The 18,536-nt window shown below is 35.7% G+C and overlaps 1 protein-coding gene across 2 annotated transcripts in view; it reads left to right on the plus strand.

The window, feature by feature from the left end:
- The window catches only part of LOC111054141 (serine/threonine-protein kinase unc-51), a 65,312-nt gene that overhangs the window by 34,002 nt on the left and 12,774 nt on the right, over nucleotides 1-18,536 (plus strand). For both annotated transcript variants that reach the window (XM_039436934.1, XM_039436935.1), the window contains exons 11-15: nucleotides 627-702; nucleotides 2,637-2,772; nucleotides 8,877-8,960; nucleotides 12,121-12,328; nucleotides 14,317-14,384. In XM_039436934.1, coding sequence (XP_039292868.1) covers nucleotides 627-702; nucleotides 2,637-2,772; nucleotides 8,877-8,960; nucleotides 12,121-12,328; nucleotides 14,317-14,384 — 572 coding nt within the window. The remainder of the gene's footprint in view (nucleotides 1-626; nucleotides 703-2,636; nucleotides 2,773-8,876; nucleotides 8,961-12,120; nucleotides 12,329-14,316; nucleotides 14,385-18,536) is intronic.

Below are 18,536 nucleotides of genomic sequence, written 5' to 3' on the forward strand. Positions count from 1 at the left end.
ATGAGACTCATGTCAGTTGATAGGGCTTATAAATAGCTATCCATAGTATAAATTTGAAGAAAATCGTTAGAGCCGTTTTCGAGAAAACCGTGAAAAACACGGGTTTTTAGTAATTATGTGCCATTTTTACGCCATCTTGAATTGAGTTTTATTGAATATCTTAATGTCGGATCCTCATGGTATAAGGACCTTAAGTTTAAAATTTCAAGTCAATCGGTTAATTAGGAATGGAGTTATCGTGTTCACAGACATACACACATACACACATACACACACACACACACACACCACACACACACACACACACACACACACACACACACACACACACACAGACCACATCCAAAAATCATGTTTTTGGGCTCAGGGGACCTTGAAACTTATAGAAAACTTGAAATTTGGGTACCTTAATTTTTTTTGGAAAGCAATACTTTCCTTACCTATGGGAATAAGGCAAGGAAAGTAACAAGTGAGGGTTAACAAATGAACTAAGTTGGACAAAGGTAATGGTCTTGTGTAATTCACACTTCTTAATACATTAGAATAGATGCAATATCTTTTAAGGAACTAGTAATGAGTTATGTTTATATTCATTCATGTTCTTCAATGTATGTTTTATGTTGCAGGTTTCCCTGTTTGCCTCAGTCCAGACGACTCTGATGACTTTGTCCTAGTACCTTCTAATCTACCCACTGACAGACAGTGAGTATTTCTCAACCTCTATCTGTTGCTTATGGAAAGATACATTAAATCTCCCTGTGTATCTTTTCGGATACAACACGTTGCTTTTGAGAAGATACAAAGGAGCATCTGTTGCTTATGGAAAGATACATTAAATCTCCCTGTGTATCTTTTCGGATACAACACGTTGCTTTTGAGAAGATACAAAAGAGCATCTGTTGCTTATGGAAAGATACAATAAAGCCCCTTGTGTATATTTTCGGATGCGACACGTTCCTTTTGAGAAGATATAAACGAGCATGTGTTGCTTATGGAAAGATGCATTAAAGCTCCTTGTCTATCTTTTCGGATGCAATATGTTGCTTTTGAGAAGATAGAAAAGAACATCTTTTGCTTATGGAAGGATACATTATGGCTCAACTCACACTTATGCGAATCTAGTCTCTTCTCGGCGCTGCATGTGTTTTCAAATGGTGACACTCAGACCAGTCGATTCTAGTTTCCGTGACCTCACGACTGTGAGACTGAGTCGAGCGTCGACTCGACATGTTGGTCGAGCCTCGACTTGAGTTGCATAGTAACGTGCATATTTTTAATGAAAGTGTTGTTTTATCATTTTAGATAAGACAAGAATAAGAATTATCATAAAATTTGTTACATGCTAAGAAGTGACGAATCAGATATTATATTTTTAATAAAGTAAGGTTAGAAAATGGAGTAGCATGGAACTGAAGTGGTGACAAAAGGTCGAGAGACTAGTGTATCCTCGACTGGAGTCGAACGGTTTGAGTCGAGGTAGTGTGAGTTGAGCCAAAATCTCTTGTGCATCTTTTCGGATGCAATACGTTGCTTTTGAGAAGATACAAAAGAGCATCTTTTGCTTATGGAAAGATACATTAAACCTCTTTGTGTATCTGTTCGGATGCAACACGTTGCTATTGAGAAGATACAAAAAACATATTTTGCTTATGGAAAGATACATTAAACCTCTTTGTGTATCTGTTCGGATGCAACACGTTGCTATTGAGAAGATACAAAAAACATCTTTTGCTTATGGAAAGATACATTAAACCTCTTTGTGTATCTGTTCGGATGCAACACGTTGCTTTTGAGAAGATAAAAAAGAGCATCTGTTGCTCATGGAAAGATCTTTGTGTATCTTTTCGGATGCAACACGTTGCTTTTGGGAAGATACAAAAGAGCATCTTTTACTTATGGAAAGATACATTAAGTCCCAAGTCACACTTATGCGACTCTAGTCTCTTTTCGATGCAGCATGCAACTATTTGCTATTGAGAAGATACAAAAAAGCATCTGTTGCTTATGGAAAGATACATTAAAGCTCCTTGTGTGGCTTTTCGGATGCAATACGTTGCTTTTGAGAAGATACAAAAGAGCATCTGTTGCTTATGGAAAGATACATTAAAGCTGCTTTGTGGCTTTTCGGATGCAATACGTTGCTTAAGAGAAGATACAAAAGAGCATCTTTGCTCTTTGCTCGAGTATCCGTTGCTTATTGAAAGATACGTATTCAAAAATAATTGATGCTTTTGAACGGGTAGTATTTTAGTCTAGTGGTGGCTCCCTCCGGTGATAGGCAAGCCTACAGGACCCTGGCTGTAAATTTTACATCATTCATTGAATGATGAAATTCGAAAGTAAATATTCGGGGACATGATATGACGGAAATTTGACAGAAACCTTGAAATCTGAATTAAGGACTGAACATCTTGTGAAGTGAACAACTACAAGACATCCTATGTCGGACTGTGTGTAACCTTATCTAAATTTTGGAGAGGAATAGCACAAGGTTATCTTATTTTTTCTCTCCCTATCATTTTGATGATGTATTTATTGAGTGGAGTTCATAATTTACAATAAATCAAATGATGTACTGATTGTATCAATCAATAAAGAATAGATGAATAATGGATTGAATGAATGTGTTGTTGCAGGGACGATGTGAGTTGTAGGAATAGTGATACGAATCAGGAGAGAGATGTGAGTGCCAGTCCGCCCCGCCCCAGCTTCCTCCCCATCCCTGTGCCAACTCAGCGCTATCTGCAGCAAAACCAAACGCCTCCCGATGAGGTAAGTCTGATCATCATTATAGTTGACTGAAACTAGATTCATCATTATAGTTGACTGAAACTAGATACACAAACTGAACATCATTATAGTAGGGTCATTCCATGTCAAATCAACACACTTTGAATAAAAATTTTATCTTACCATCTCAGATTCTGATGAAATTTGGTACACTCACTAAGGGTCCTAAAACTAAGAAAAATACCAAGTTTGAACATTTTTAGACGAACGGTTTTCAAAATATGACTATGTCAACTTATCGAAAAAACGCCAAAAATCAGTAAACATTCTTTTTTGAAATCGCTCTAGCAGCGGTCCTAATCAAGATAGAGGGCTGGGAATGGTGTCATTTTGCAGCATTTTCTATGCTCTTTCTTTTGATATGCAACACTATGAGGGTTATTATAAAAAAAATTTTGTCAAAATACTAATTAAAATTTAAATTAACATTTTTTTCAAAAAGTACATAATTGAAAAATTCCAAATTTTCACAACAACTACTTAGAACTATTATTGATATAATGGTGCAATATAAATGTGGGACAATAATGGGTTCATTGCCAAAAAAAAAAATTATCTAGAGGCTGTTTCCTAAAAATCACTCTATTCTAGCATAACAGTTATAATATCATTTGCATGGAATGTCGTATTTCAATTTTTTAAAAATACTATTTTTTATATCTACTCAAGGTATTATTTTGATAACAAAGCATATAATAAGTACGGTAGGCTACCAATAACACAATATTCAAGTATTATAATATTATTTCATGATATGCAGGAGAAAATTAGTTTTAATTGTTTTGATTAGTTTCAATAAGTGATTACTCATTTTGTAAATGACACAACATTCTTCTCTCTCACGGGCCTGTCTGTACTGGCTAAAAGCATGTTGGAACATGCTCAGTTATTTGCTACTTGCGTACGGTAGCTGCTTGTTGTTGTAGCCTCATTCAATGTCTAGCTGTTGATGAATGCAGTTGTGTCTTCATTCAACGTGGACATTCAGTGAAAAGATTTTATATACCGTACCATATTAATCGAAAGTTGAGCTATATAATTCAATTTAACAAAACTATACTCAAACTATTATTTTATATTTCATCATAATGGACTCTAATAAGTGCAGTGTTATTCGAGTGCAGTATTGTAATCCATTTAAGAAACCAAATCATTCTATTAGAGACAGAAAAAAATTAAGAAGTACCACATCATGGATGATTGAATTATTACCAGAAATACCCAACGGCTCTGTGATATGTGATAGTTGTAGAAAAAACCTAACAAAGTTGAAAAACGCCGAAGAAGAAGAAGAAGAAGAAGAAAAAGAAGAAGAAGAAGAAGAAGAAGATTCGTCCGGACCCGAGGTAAACATAACAATGACCCAAACTTCTCTGCAACATCAACAGTCGTCCAAACATTAAACGCTTCACTTCATGAACTAGGTGAGTCCCCAATCAATAAAAAGAAAATTTCTTCTAAGAACTATGCTAGAACAAAAGTACAGAAAATCTCCTCATCAATGAAACGAAAACTATTTGTTGCTGCTGAAACTTCATCAGATAGTGATTCTGATATTAATGAACTAGTTCTGTAAAACTTGAAAATTAATTTTTCAAATTTCAATAGCAGAGCAAAAAAGCTAATGATTCTTACAAGTTTGCCTGAAACTTGGAGTATACGAAAAATAATGAAGGAATTTAATGCTCCTAATTACATTGTTCGACAATCAAAAAAACTGTTGAAAGAAAAAGGATTTATGGAAGGTCCAAACCCAAAACCAGGTAAAAGTTTACCAATAGATACAGTCACTGCAGTACATTCATTTTATGAAAATGATGAAGTTAGTAGGTTAATGCCTGGTATCAAAGATTGTGTTACAGTTGTAAAACCAAATGGAAATAAATCAAAAATCTCAAAAAGACTTATTTTGTGTAATCTGAAAGAGGCATACACACTTTTCAAGGATAAGTTCCCAACGATCAAAATCGGTTTCTCTAAATTTGCTGAGTTGAGACCTAAATATTGCATATTAGCTGGACAGAGTGGTACACATTCAGTATGTGTCTGCACAACTCACCAAAACGTCAAGTTGATGATAGAAAATACAAAACTGAAGACAATTACAGATGGTGAGATACAAAATTACAAACAATGTATCGCATTAATGATTTGTAACCCATCAACAATTGAATGTAATATGGGAGATTGTCAATATTGCCCAGGAGAGACAGCAATACGAAACATGTTACAAAATTCATTTGATGAAAATTTGATTGAAGAAGTTCAATTCCGACAGTGGGTGTCAGTTGACCGGTGTAATCTGGAAATAGTCCAGAAATCTTCTGAAGAATTTGTTGATTTATTTTGTAGTAAGATGGCCTCTTTGATCAAGCATGACTTCATTGCTAAGCAACAAACAGCATTCCTCAACTCCAAAAAAGATACTCTTAGTGAATCAGAATTAATTGTTACATGTGATTTCTCAGAGAATTACAGTATAGTTCTACAGGATGAAGCGCAGAGTTACCACTGGACAAGCCAACAGATTACTATACACCCTTTTGTCATATACTACAGAAAGGAAGACATAATTGAGCATCTGAGCTTTGTCATTATTTCTGATTGTCTGGAGCACAATACTATTGCTGTATACACCTTTCAAAAAAAAAACTATTTTCATACTTAAGAAACAAGTTTCAAGTGCTTCCAAAAAAGATTTATTATTTTTCTGACGGTTCTGCAGCTCAGTATAAGAATAAGAAGAATTTTCTTAATCTATGCCTACATGAGGAGGATTTCAATATTGAAGCTGAGTGGCACTTTCCAGCCACAGCACATGGAAAAGGACCTTGTGACGGAGTAGGAGGTACAATTAAAAGACTGGCAGCTCGTGCAAGTTTGCAAAGGCCATATGACAAACAGATACAAACCCCTCGAGACCTGTATGAATGAGCAGTAAGTAATATAACTAAGGTAGATTTTGTCTATTCATCACAAGAAGATTACACGGCTTCAGATTCCTCCTTGAAAACTCGTTTTGAAAAAGCATTGACAATAAAAGGAACCCAGGGATTTCATGCATTCATTCCTATCTCTGAGTCAAAGGTATTTTTAAAAAGCTTTTCAAATGATGTACAGGGTTGGGAAAAAGAGGTTACAACAACACCTGACAAACCAAAGTTGAAGGACATATCAGGCTATGTCACAGCTGTGTATGACAAAAACTGGTGGCTTGGTTACATTTTAGAAAAAAATGAAGAACTTGATGAAGTGAAAATAACTTTCCTACATCCATGTGGACCAGCAAAATCATTCTCCTATCCTAAACATGCGGATGTCTTGTGGGTATCAGTCGCGGATGTTCTTTACAAGGTGAATCCATCTACTCCAACTGGAAGAACATATAGTCTGATAGAAAATGACATCAACAAAACACAAATGGCTTTAATAAAATTAAATCAGTGAAGTGAAGAAAGACATTTCTTGGGCATATTGGTTTCAATGCAAGACTAAATTTTGCTTTCAGGTTAGTATTTATTCATATTTAAAATGTAAGTTTAGAATGAAACATTGAAGGTATTATAATCATACTGTTTAGCTACAAAGGACTAGTTTGCATTGTTAAAGAAACATTCTGTATTTTTAAACACAAAATAAGTTACAGCAAAAAAAGTATTACATAGTAGGTAGGATAAGGTGATTTTTGAAAAACGAACTTTAGAAATATATTTTTTTGACAATGAACCCATTATTGTCCCACATTTATACTGCACCATTATATTAATAATAGTACTAAGTAGTTGTTGTGAAAATTTGGAATTTTTCAATTATGTACTTTTTGAAAAAAATGTTAATTTAAATTTTAGTTAGTATTTTGACAACATTTTTTTTTCAGAATAACCCTCATAGTGTTGCATATCAAAAGAAAGAGCATAGAAAATGCTGCAAAATGACACCATTCCCAGCCCTCTATCTTGATTAGGACCGCTGCTAGAGCGATTTCAAAAAAGGATGTTTACTGATTTTTGGCGTTTTTTCGATATGTTTACCTCCTCACTACCCTTAACAGAACTTCGGGGTCAAAAATTGTCTTTCAAACTTTTCCCTCTATAATACTTCGTTGACTGGGCTATAGTTGAATAATACCAGGTAAATAAGATACCGGGTATTATTGTGGATATTTCGAGTGTTTTGTGGTATTTATCCATAACTAGCTTACCCGGCGAACTTCGTACCGCCAAAAAGTCAATGTATCTCATGTCACACTTGATTTTATTTGGTGGATCATGAAATTTATTTATTTACAATCAATATTTTCATTTACATCTCAATACGGACTTCCTATGTGCTTAAAACTACCGTTTTAATACCAGTAAACAATTTTATCACTGAGTGACATGTTTATTACAGCTGGTAAGTTTAGATGCTAAATCATATTATCACAACGTGATCTTGAATCATGATGATTCCCGTTCTACGTTAGCCGCTCGGCCGACAATTTCGAAAACTATAATAATTAAAATAAAACAAGTTTAAAATAAAAACATAAAATTTAATTTTATTTAAATAAAATAAATAGTTTAAAATAATTAAACTATAATTATTACTATTAGTTCTGTGAACAGTAGACCTCACGCAGTATTCTCATCCACAAGTACCTGATTCAAACTATAGACCTTATGGAGATACAGCAATAGACTGGCATCTCCACATATCTGTGTAATCACTTGTCAGCTGATTTATGATGAATAATATTCTATAGTCTGATTTTTACTCTAATATTGACGTATGAAGGAGGCTCCTTTTTCCTTTTATATCATTCTTGAAATGCAAAATTTCCAAAAACCTTGTATATACGTCGACGCGCAATTAAAAAAGGAACATACCTGTCAAATTTCATGAAAATCTATTACCGCGTTACGCCGTAAATGCGCAACATATAAACATATAAACATTAAGAGAAATGCCAAGCCGTCGACTTGAATCTTAGACCTCACTTCGCTCGGTCAATTATAATAATTATAGTTGTATTATTATAATAAAACCATAATAATTTTTTTAATAATTATTGTTAGCCCCCCCCTATTAAAATTCCTAGTCAGAAACCATCCTTAATATTCACACAACGTATTTCCAAAGTTTCATGCCGTTCTGTCAAGTAGTTTTCGAGTCTATAGGGAACAAACAAACTAACATACAAACAGACACTCATTTTTATATATAGATATGAATAATCACAAAGACATGTCAATCACTATTCATAGAATCATCAAGTCACCGATTAAAATATTGGGCTCGACTCAGATCTCGAAGCGACTCGATATTCTCGGCGAGACAGCATGTATTTTCAAATAGTGTCCCTCAAACTGTAGTGAGGTCCGCGTTGTGCAATTTTCTTATTTTATCTTAATCTTTTCTCTAGTCTTTTCCAAAATATAGGATCCAAAATAGAAATTTCAGTAGTAATATTTTTATTTTATGATTTTTGAAAGTGAAAGTCAATAATCTTGTTTCAAGTTTTGTATCGAAATTTGGGTGAAAAACTGCATTGGATTGAGCATGTTGTTTCACTCCTAATGAATGGAGTGATCCGTGGTCTAGTGGATAGAGTGCCTGCGTAGCAGCATAGAGATCCCGGGTCCAAACCTTCTCAATACCAAAAGTTTTTTAACAGATCACTCCCGTGTTATCGGATGGGCACGTTAAACTGTCGGTCCCGGCTGAACTATGACAGTCGTAAGGCCCATTGACGGCTTAAAATATATATCCAGGCGGTGGGACCTTCCCGCAAGGGACTCTCCACCAACAAAAGCCATACGAATTTACTTTTTTTACTCCTAATGAATGAAAAGATGCCTGAAATTGTAATATTATTTCAAAGTTTATTAAAATTGATTAATTTTCCTTCACAAACATATTTTGAAGCCTTTAATTTGTGACAAATTATTGATAATGTTTCAGTGAAACTTCATTGAGTCATTAGAACTTTGGGAAGTCCGATATGGAAACTGTTGTTTACGAATTAATAGATGTTTTTTCCCCAACTTTATTCGGAATGATTGTACAATAACAATAGTATTTATTTTATACTTTTGATTTTTCAGAGTGCAGTACCAAGATCTCAGCCAATCAATATGCAGCGAGCCAGGGTGCCCAGTCCAGATCTCAGTTCCTTGTCACCTCCTTCTGTGAGTTGGGATTTTTGTTCTACTTTTATGTGCCGTTTGCACAGTTTCAGTTTAAACTAAATTTTATTTTCAACTGGATTAAATCTATATCAAGTCTCGTTCGTTATAATGTGGTTCATTTTGAGTTTAAGACACTAGCTGATTAAATTCAGTTTAAGCTTTGACTGTGCAAACGGCTCTTAGGGTAACAAACTTAGTTGATATTTGATCACATACTTTGAAACATACATGTTAACACACTGTTTTATACAACGACATGCAGTCTATTATTCTAGTAGATAAACAATTTTGTGTACTTACTGACTGGAGTAATTTCAGAATGCAAGTGACATTTGTCAACAGTTGAAAATTGACGCTAGCTGTATCAAAGTACTCCAGTCAATAAGTAAACAAAATTGTTTATTTATTTGTATAATCTACTGCATGTCGTTGTATTAAAAATTTAGGGCCGGTTTCCGAGCTCAGGATTTAGCCAATTTCTAGACTTTAAACAGCTGGAGTCAGAGAATTTGACTTTCCGAAACGGGGTGTAGACGTAGTCATTGTCAAAGTCGTTTGAATTAAATTTCTAAAAACTAGAAAATTGAAAACACACAATAAAATAAAGGGTAAATAGTGTAAAGATTCAGCTATTTTAAATTATTTAGTAATGTTTAATTCCGTCAAGGAAAAACTTCACCAATTATTGTAGAAATGAGAAAATAAAGTCTGTCATAAAACTGCGACTACGCCCCGTTTCGGAAAGCCAATTGTCTGACTCCAGCTGTTTAAAGTCTAGAACTTAGCTAAATCCCGAGCTCGGAAACCGGCCCTAAAACAGTGTGAAACTTCAGCTGTTATTGTTTCTTTCTTTGTTATATTTTTTCCAAATTATAATTATTGTTATTTAATAATAATAATTCATAGTATTAATAATAATATATTTGTGACCCATTCATGTACAAGATAACATTGTAGGTCTTGAATAGAAAGATTGAAGAAATATATCTGATTTATAAATGATGAAATGTATGCCGCTAAATTTGTTGTTTGATTTTGTGTAATTTATATTCTATGGCGAATAAAATGAATCTGGGTGTGGTTGTAGGTGTAATTTGTTCTGGGCACACCGCCCATTTCAAGGTTTATCCTATTCCGTATTTTTTGCAAATTTGTCGGTAGGCATAAAACATAAAATCTGAGATTGCTGATTCTGTATCATGTTGTGGTGATACTGTATCATCTTGTGGTGATACTGTATCATTCTGTGGTGATTTTGTAGTGATACTGTACCATTCATAGTAGGTACTGTCATAGAGAAAATATAGCATAAGAAGATATCCCATGGTATAGGGCGTTTATTTTATAAATTCCACTGTTAACTCAAGCCGGTAGTCCTAGAAGATCTTTGTGTGGCGCTGGTAGTCTCTCATACTGTTCCGTTCTTAAACTCACACCCAGCCAAAACAGTAGTAATAGTAGACAGTAGTCAGCTTGAGTTGACAAGAAATTGGCATGAAATTTCGAACTTAAACTATTTCTACCATGGGATATTTTCTTATGCTATATTTTCTCTATGATGAAACATTCATCTAATTAATTTGCTTATTTGATTTTAAAGATATGGGCGGTAATAACATTAATAATAGACAGTGATCGGCTTGAGTTAACAAGAAATAAGCTTGAAATTTGGAACATAAACCACCTATACCATTGTAGGATATCTTCTTAATGCTATCTTTCCTCTATGCTATCAACATAAATGATACAGCATCACCACACATGGTACATTATCAACATAATATGATACAGTATCATCTCAACTTGATACACAACACCAACATTTGGTACAAAACTTCCAAACTGAATGTGTTCTACATACCAAGGTATATATTATATCCTCTCATGCTATATTTTCTCAATGGCATCAGTCAATATAATATAAATAAGCAAGTCAGTCATTACTAGGATCAATAATGTATCAGTCAATGATGCCGGCGCCACACTCTCGCCAAGTCGCTTGCCAAGCGGCTCGCAGTAAACATCTATATTCTCTCGGACTCTAGGCTAATCAGCTTTATTTGACAGTGAAATTTGGAAGATAAACATACTATAACATGGATATCTTTTTATGATATATTTTCTCTATGGTATCACTCTAAATGATGAAGGATCACAACAAAATTATACTGTATCACCGCACATGATACAGTATCATCTCAACTTGATACATAACACCAAACTTTGATACAAAAATTTTAAAATTTGAATGAATTCTACAAACAATAGGATATCTTTTTATGTTATCACCATAAATGATGCAATAGGGGTATTCATAATGTTGTTTTAGCCAGCTAAAGTGCTACTTGATATCTCTGGATTGTGAAAGCCCCATCCAAAACCATCTGCTATTAGCTAACTGCAGTAGCGATCCAAGCGGATAATTTGTGTAACTCAAAGTTTATAACTTAAAAGTAAGATTATAAACATATGGCAGCCGTTTTAACAGAGATAGCTAGAGTTAGCGGACTCAAACCTGCGCTATCTGCTATCTCGTCTCTTAATTTTTTTCTAAAGGTGCGTACAGATTTACGCGCCGCGAACATGAGCAATTCACTTTTAATCAGCTGATACCAAGCTTTTTGTATCTGTATCTTACTGTTTCTGTAAAAATACAGATTAGTCAGCTGATTAAAAGTTAATTGCTCATGTTCGCGGCGCGTATATCTGTACCATAGAGAAACGATAGCGTTTCTCTATGTCTGTACGCACCTTAACGTACCACTATAGCATTGAGTTAACACAGACTTAGCAAATAGCTGGAGTTAGCGAAGCTGGAAGCTCGATTTAGCCAGCTAACTCCAACATTGTGAATACCCCTAGTATCACTTCAGAATGATACAGTATCACCACAAAATGATACAGTATCACCACAAAATGATACAGTATCACCACAATGATAGTATCAACATAATATGATACAGTATCATCTCAACTTGATACTCAATACCGAACTTCGATACAAAACTTCCAAGCTTTGAATGAATTCTACAAACCATGGGATTTCTTATTATGCTATCTTTTCTCTATGCTAGTATTTTGTATTGTATTTATATTTGATTTTTGATTGATTTGTTATAGCTTTATGCTATTTTTTCTCAATAGTTTCATGTTGTTTTAGGTGCAATTTGTGCTGGGAACCCCGCCAGGGGGCAGACGGCCGCCTGAGACCCCGCCACCTGTGAACACGTGGACAGTGACTCCGACAAATTCGCCACTGCGCAAGTCAGTGGTCAGTTCGCCCTTTCTCACCGGACCACTGGCCTCGATCAATGCCAACAACATGCTGCCACCCATTGTGCAGGGGACCAGGGCCATCACACTGCCTGGCAAGTAGTATTTAGGTTAAACAAATAGTGGAATGGCAAAAGTAGAGGGTAGTCTCAGGGACAGATTGGAGCTCTTCCTTCATTCATCTATGTTGCAATATATATTGGTTTATACACTAGCTATAAGTGACAGTATTGCTAATTCAAAGTATGAAAAATTAAGTTATGAGAATAAAGATTGAATAACGATAATATAATATTGTGATCTAACTACATTAATCAGCGGTGTTTCAACAAATAATTGTTGATTCTCTGGAAAGGATATAAAATGATATCCTCCGCATTAGGGTAACCGTCCACTGGAACCGTATTCAACCGATCCTTTCGGCCGTTGGATCGGACGAATCTTCCGGCCGTTGGTTCGGTCGAACACGGTCGTCCATTGGAACCCTGAAAGGTAAAAGAAGATGAAGAAATTCAAGATGTATGGGGTAAAGCCAAGTTTGTCTTCTAGACTTCAGCTTCAAAGGCGCTGGGAAGTCAGAAGTAGGTCGACATTGATTGGAAGCTCTGGCATATTGCTAATCCTACTCAAATCTCTGGCATCAATTTCCTGTCTCCTGATACAAGTATCAGAGTGATTATGTAGGATAAATATGACGTATTTACTCTCATATGATGATAGTAATAGCCATGCTGTGTGCTGAGATTAAAGAAATCGTGTCGGTGTCGAATAGTGTGAAAGGCTTCAACGATTTTCGGCCGTCATGAAAATTATAAATTAGATTAGATTATGTGTCGTCGGAAAATCTAAAATTGTCAAAACGATCGTAACCATTCCTCATCTCAGTTTCCACTTCACAAAAGCCTCACTTCAGTACCGTGATGCATTCTCCATATTAAGTAGAAGTATCCTCAATAAGATCCATGTTGGGTAGTATTGTAAAAATCTGGTGTGGTACACTCACACAACTTTCCTTGCTCATATTTGAAACTACGATCAGACTTCTGTATCTGTGTATGTATAATTGTTTTCAGAGTACTTTTTCCTTTGTGTAAACTGTGAAATTCGATGATTTTTTTAGACGTCATTTTTTTAAAGTCGTCGAAACAGCTGTTCTACAGATGAAATAACTCGACTATGTGTTATTTTTATGAACTGCGCTACCTACCTCATGCACGAGAAGGAGGTTACTAAGTTTATTTCTCAAGGATGGGGTGGACCCCCCATTAGTTTCCCAGAAAGAAGACTCATGCCAGTTGATAGAGCTGATAAATAACTACAGGGTATGAATTTGAAAAAAATCGGTCAAGTTATTTCTGAGAAATCGTGAAAAACATGGTCTTTTAGTAATTATCCGCCATTTTTCTCAAGAATATTACGGAGCTCCTGCAATTTTCCCAGAAATGAGACTCGTGTCAGTTGATAGGGCTTGTAAATAGCTATACATGGTATAAATTTGAAGAAAATCGTTGGAGCCGTTTTCGAGAAAACCAAGAATAACATGGCGTTTTAGTCATTATCCTCCATTTTTCTCAAGAATATTAAGGAGCTCCTGAATTTTTTCCAGAAATGAGACTCATTTCAGCTGATAGGGCTTATTATTGTCGGATCTTTTTTTCGGAAACATTTTTTCCGCCATTTTGAATTCAATTTTATTGAATTTCTTATTGTCGGATCCCATGGTTTAAAATTTCAAGTCAATCGGTTAATTTAGGAATGGAGTTATCGTGTTCACATACACATACACACACACACACACACACACACACACACACACACACACACACACACACACACACACACACACACACCAACACCCAAAAATCATGTTTTTGGACTCGGGGGACCTTGAAACGTATAGAAAACTTGAAATTAGGGTACCTTAATTTTTTTGGAAAGCAATACTTTCCTTACCTATGGTAATAGGGCAAGGAAAGTAAAAATATTATATTTACTTTTAGCAGCAAATCAATTTAATCATTATCGTTAAATTTATTGAATTATTTACATTTTTTGTCTTATTTACATAAATTATTTGTTACAGAAATGGGAAGTACTGACGCTCATATGACTTTTGTCCTGCCGGAATTACCACCGGAAACTATATTAGAAGTGAGTGGCTCTTCATTTTTTATCAATTTATCAATGTACTCTCATGATTTCTAATTTTTTTGTGCCGGTTGCTCAAACCCCGGTTAATTTTTAATCGTGATTAATTTAACGAGAACCAATCAGAGAAGCCGTCTTTTCAAAAAGTCTTCTCTGATTGTTTCTCATGAAATTAATCACGATTAAAATTTAACCGACTTCTATGCAACCGGGCGTTTATCTTGTATTATATCAGGCTACTTATAGTGGTTACTTGAATTCAATTTTCAAAAAAAAAAACTATTTTCAATGTGAGTACAGCATTGACATAGAGTGCATGTTATTTGATATTGATGGATTTCAGTTACTACATAACCTCAATTTTTTAAGAATGGTCAGCAATAATCGAAGCACTCATCGATATTAAAATAGAGTCCAACTTCAAATCCTTCAATGTTCAGGTTGTAGTCAGTCAAGATATGTAACCATAATTTATTGAGAATAAATACAATACTTGAGAATACTTGAAATAATTTCAATATTTAAGATGCAAAAGAAAGCTGTTCGTGTTTTGGAGGGCTTGCGGCCATCCAATTCATTTAGGCCCATTTTTTAGAAAATACAGGTTTCTCTTAGGTTGCACTTCCTTGAGACTGTAAATTTTTTCTTAAAAAATTCAGAGATATTTGAAAGAAATCAAGTTTGCCATGGTTATGACACAAGAGGGAAGAGTTCAGCTGTGTATCAGTACCCGGCTGACAGACTGACACTTTGGAAAAAGGGCCATATTATTCGGGACTCAAGCTCTTCAATTGTCTGCCTGAAAGAATCAGGTTATGTGGTAGTCATAGGCTATTCCTATCTTTAATTAGTAATGTACTTGTGGAAGCGTGTCCCTATACTACGGAGGAATGTTGCAGTGTCTTTTTACTTTGAGTTGATACAGATGCATAGAAAAATGTTCATGACATGTTACATGCCACTTGAGCTCTGCTCAGATTCGTGGCTTCACGTAACAAATAATAATAATAAGATCTTGTCAAGTAGAGTTGAGGAGTTGCTATGTTTGAATTATAATTTTATGCCGCATCCACACTCTCGCCCAATCCGTACAGATGACAACGAGCGCGAGAGTGTGGATGCCTTCTTCGTCGGCGCTCGCCTTTGATTCTCAACGCTCCGATTTTTGTCGAGCGAAGGCGAGTGGCCAGCCGAGCATCCACAGATGGTCACATTGCAGTGTGCATAGCAGGACCAACGTGGCCATTTCTATCAGTTTGGCCAGTGACTTGGCGATAGTGTGGACCAAGAATTAGGTTGTTCATTGTCTATATTTAAACATTATTAATTCATTTTTCACATTAATAAAAATAATATCGTGTGCTCTCACTGGCTCAGGTCTGGTGTCACAGTTTTCTGGTCGCATCTGGTATATTTTTTTTATTTTATGTCTGAGAATAATCATAGAGAAATGGTAGCATAAAAAGATATCCCATGGTCTAGGTCTTTTGTGTTCCAAATTTCATCTGATTGTATGTTAACTCAAGCCGACTACTGTATTATTACTGTCTTGGCCGGGTGAGAGTGTAAGAACGGCACAGTATGAGAGACTACCAGCGTCACATAGTTTCACGAAAAAGAACTACTATAATCCGAGAGATATTACTTTTTACACGGCTCTTTCTCGTAGACAGAGAGGCCCGATGCTCTCTCCTTGACTAATCACTTCCACCACGTATTCTCCCTACTTTTGTGTCAACATCCAATTGTGCGCAGCATGCTTACTCCTCTACACTACTCTGTCCATGCTACAAAATGTGCAACGAGAAATCGGTTTCCCCTCTTCAAGTTGAAAGTAATATCTCTCGGACTTTAGGACTATCGGCTTGAGTTGACGGTGAAATTTGGAACATAAACACGCTATACCATGGGATATCTTCTTATGATATAATATTTCCTCTATGGTATCACTATAAATAATAGTATAACCACAAAATAATAAAGTATCACCACACATGTTATTATAGTATCAACACAATATGATACAGTATCGTCACATTATGATACAGTATCATCTCTCGGACTTTAAGGCTCAACTCACACTTATGCAACTCAAGTCGAGAAGAGACTGCGACTCTAGTCTCTTCTCGACGCAGCATGTGTTTTCAAATGGCGACACTCAGACCAGTCGATTCTAGTCTCCGCGACCTCACGACTGTGGGACTGAGTCGAGCGTCGAACGACATGTTGGTCGAGCCTCGATTTGAGCTGCGTAGTATCATGCATTTTTAATGAAAGTGAGGTTATGTTTTATGAAAGTGATGTTTTATCATTTTAGGTAAGACAATAATAAGAATTAGATAAGACGATATATTCATTATAAGTATTATAAAATTTGTTACTTGTGAAGTAGTGACGAATTGGATCTTGTATTTTTAATAAAGTAAGGTTAGAAATGGAGTAGCATGCAACTAAAGTAGTGACAACGAGCAAAAATGTCGCAAGGTCGAAAGACTGGAGTATCCTCGATTTGAGTCGAGGTAGTGTGAGTTGGTCCTAAAGCTGCGTACACATATTCGCGCTTCCAACCCGCACCGAGCACGCTCCTCCCTCGTACCGCCCTCGTACCGCCCTCGTACCACCATCGAACCACAGTCGCACCGCCCACGCACCCATCATGAACGTTACGGAAGATGTTAGATCTTCTCGCGTTCCCCGGTCGAACCACTCTTGGACCCCGGTCGATCATCAATCGCTCTGCTGGAGTGACGTTCGGTTGCGGAGCAGAGCGAAAGTCTGTACGCACCTTAAGACTTTCAGCTTGAGTTGATAGTGAAATTTGAAACATAAACACACTATACAATGGAAAATGTTATTATGATATAATATTTTCTCTACGATATCATTATAAATGATACAGAATCACTACAAAAGTTACAGTATCAGAACACAACATGGGACAGTATCAACACAATATGATACAGTATCATCTCTCGGACTTTAGGACTATCGGCTTGAGATGACGGTGAAATTTTGAACATAAACAGGCTATACCATGGGATGATATTATCTTCTTCTTATTTTCACTATGGTATCACTATAAATGATACAGTATCACTATAAATGATACAGTATCACTACAAAAGATGCAGTATCACGACACGTGGTACAGTATCAACACAATATGATACAGTATCAACACAATATGATACAGTATCATCTCAACTTGATTCCAAACACCAAAATCTGATACAAAACTTCCAAACTTTGATTGAATTCTACAAACCATTATTATCTTTATGCTAGTACAGGATGCGGCATCAAAACTTCTTTTTTTTAAATGCTTACTGTTCAGTTAGTTGATGTCATAGCGGAATGCTATAGTGAGGTCCACGTTATAATGGCAGTATTTGATCAACATTGGTGTTGCTTTTCTTGTCTATCATTAGACAAAGCAGGTAGCACTGTCCTTTTCTAGCTCCGCAACGATGCCAAATCTATTTTTACTTTCCTTGCCCTATTACCATAGGTAAGGAAAGTATTGCTTTCCAAAAAAAATTAAAGGTCCCCTGAGTCCAAAAAAGTGTTTTTTGGGTATTGGTCTGTAGTGTGTGTGTGTGTGTGTGTGTGTGTGTGTGGTGTGTGTGTGTGTGTGTGTGTGTGTGTGTATGTATGAGTGTATGTGCGTCTGTGTACACGATATCTCATCTCCCAATTGACGGAATGACTTGAAATTTGGAACTAACTTAAGGTCCTTTTACTATAAGGATCCGATACGAACAATCTCGATCAAATGCAATTCAAGATGGCGGCTAAAATGGCGAAAATGTTGTCAAAAATAGGGTTTTTCGTGACTTTCTCGGAAACGGCTCCAACGATTTTGATCAAATTCATACCTAAAATAGTCATCGATAAGCTCTATCAACTGCCACAAGTCCCATATCTGTTAAAATTTCAGGAGCTCCTCCCCATCAATGCAGATAGATTCCCAATTATCAGGCTCCAGATACAATTGAAACAAAAAAAATCAAGTGGAGTAGATTGAGCATGAAAATCTCTACAATTATTGTTCAGTAACATTTTCACCTAAAATTGAAAATATGCTTTAAATTCGAGAAAATGTGATTATTCAATTGCAAATTATTGTTGATTCTATTAAATCATTCACTATGAAGA

This window comes from Nilaparvata lugens, chromosome 10 (assembly GCF_014356525.2).
Source record: "Nilaparvata lugens isolate BPH chromosome 10, ASM1435652v1, whole genome shotgun sequence".
NCBI lineage: Eukaryota > Metazoa > Arthropoda > Insecta > Hemiptera > Delphacidae > Nilaparvata > Nilaparvata lugens.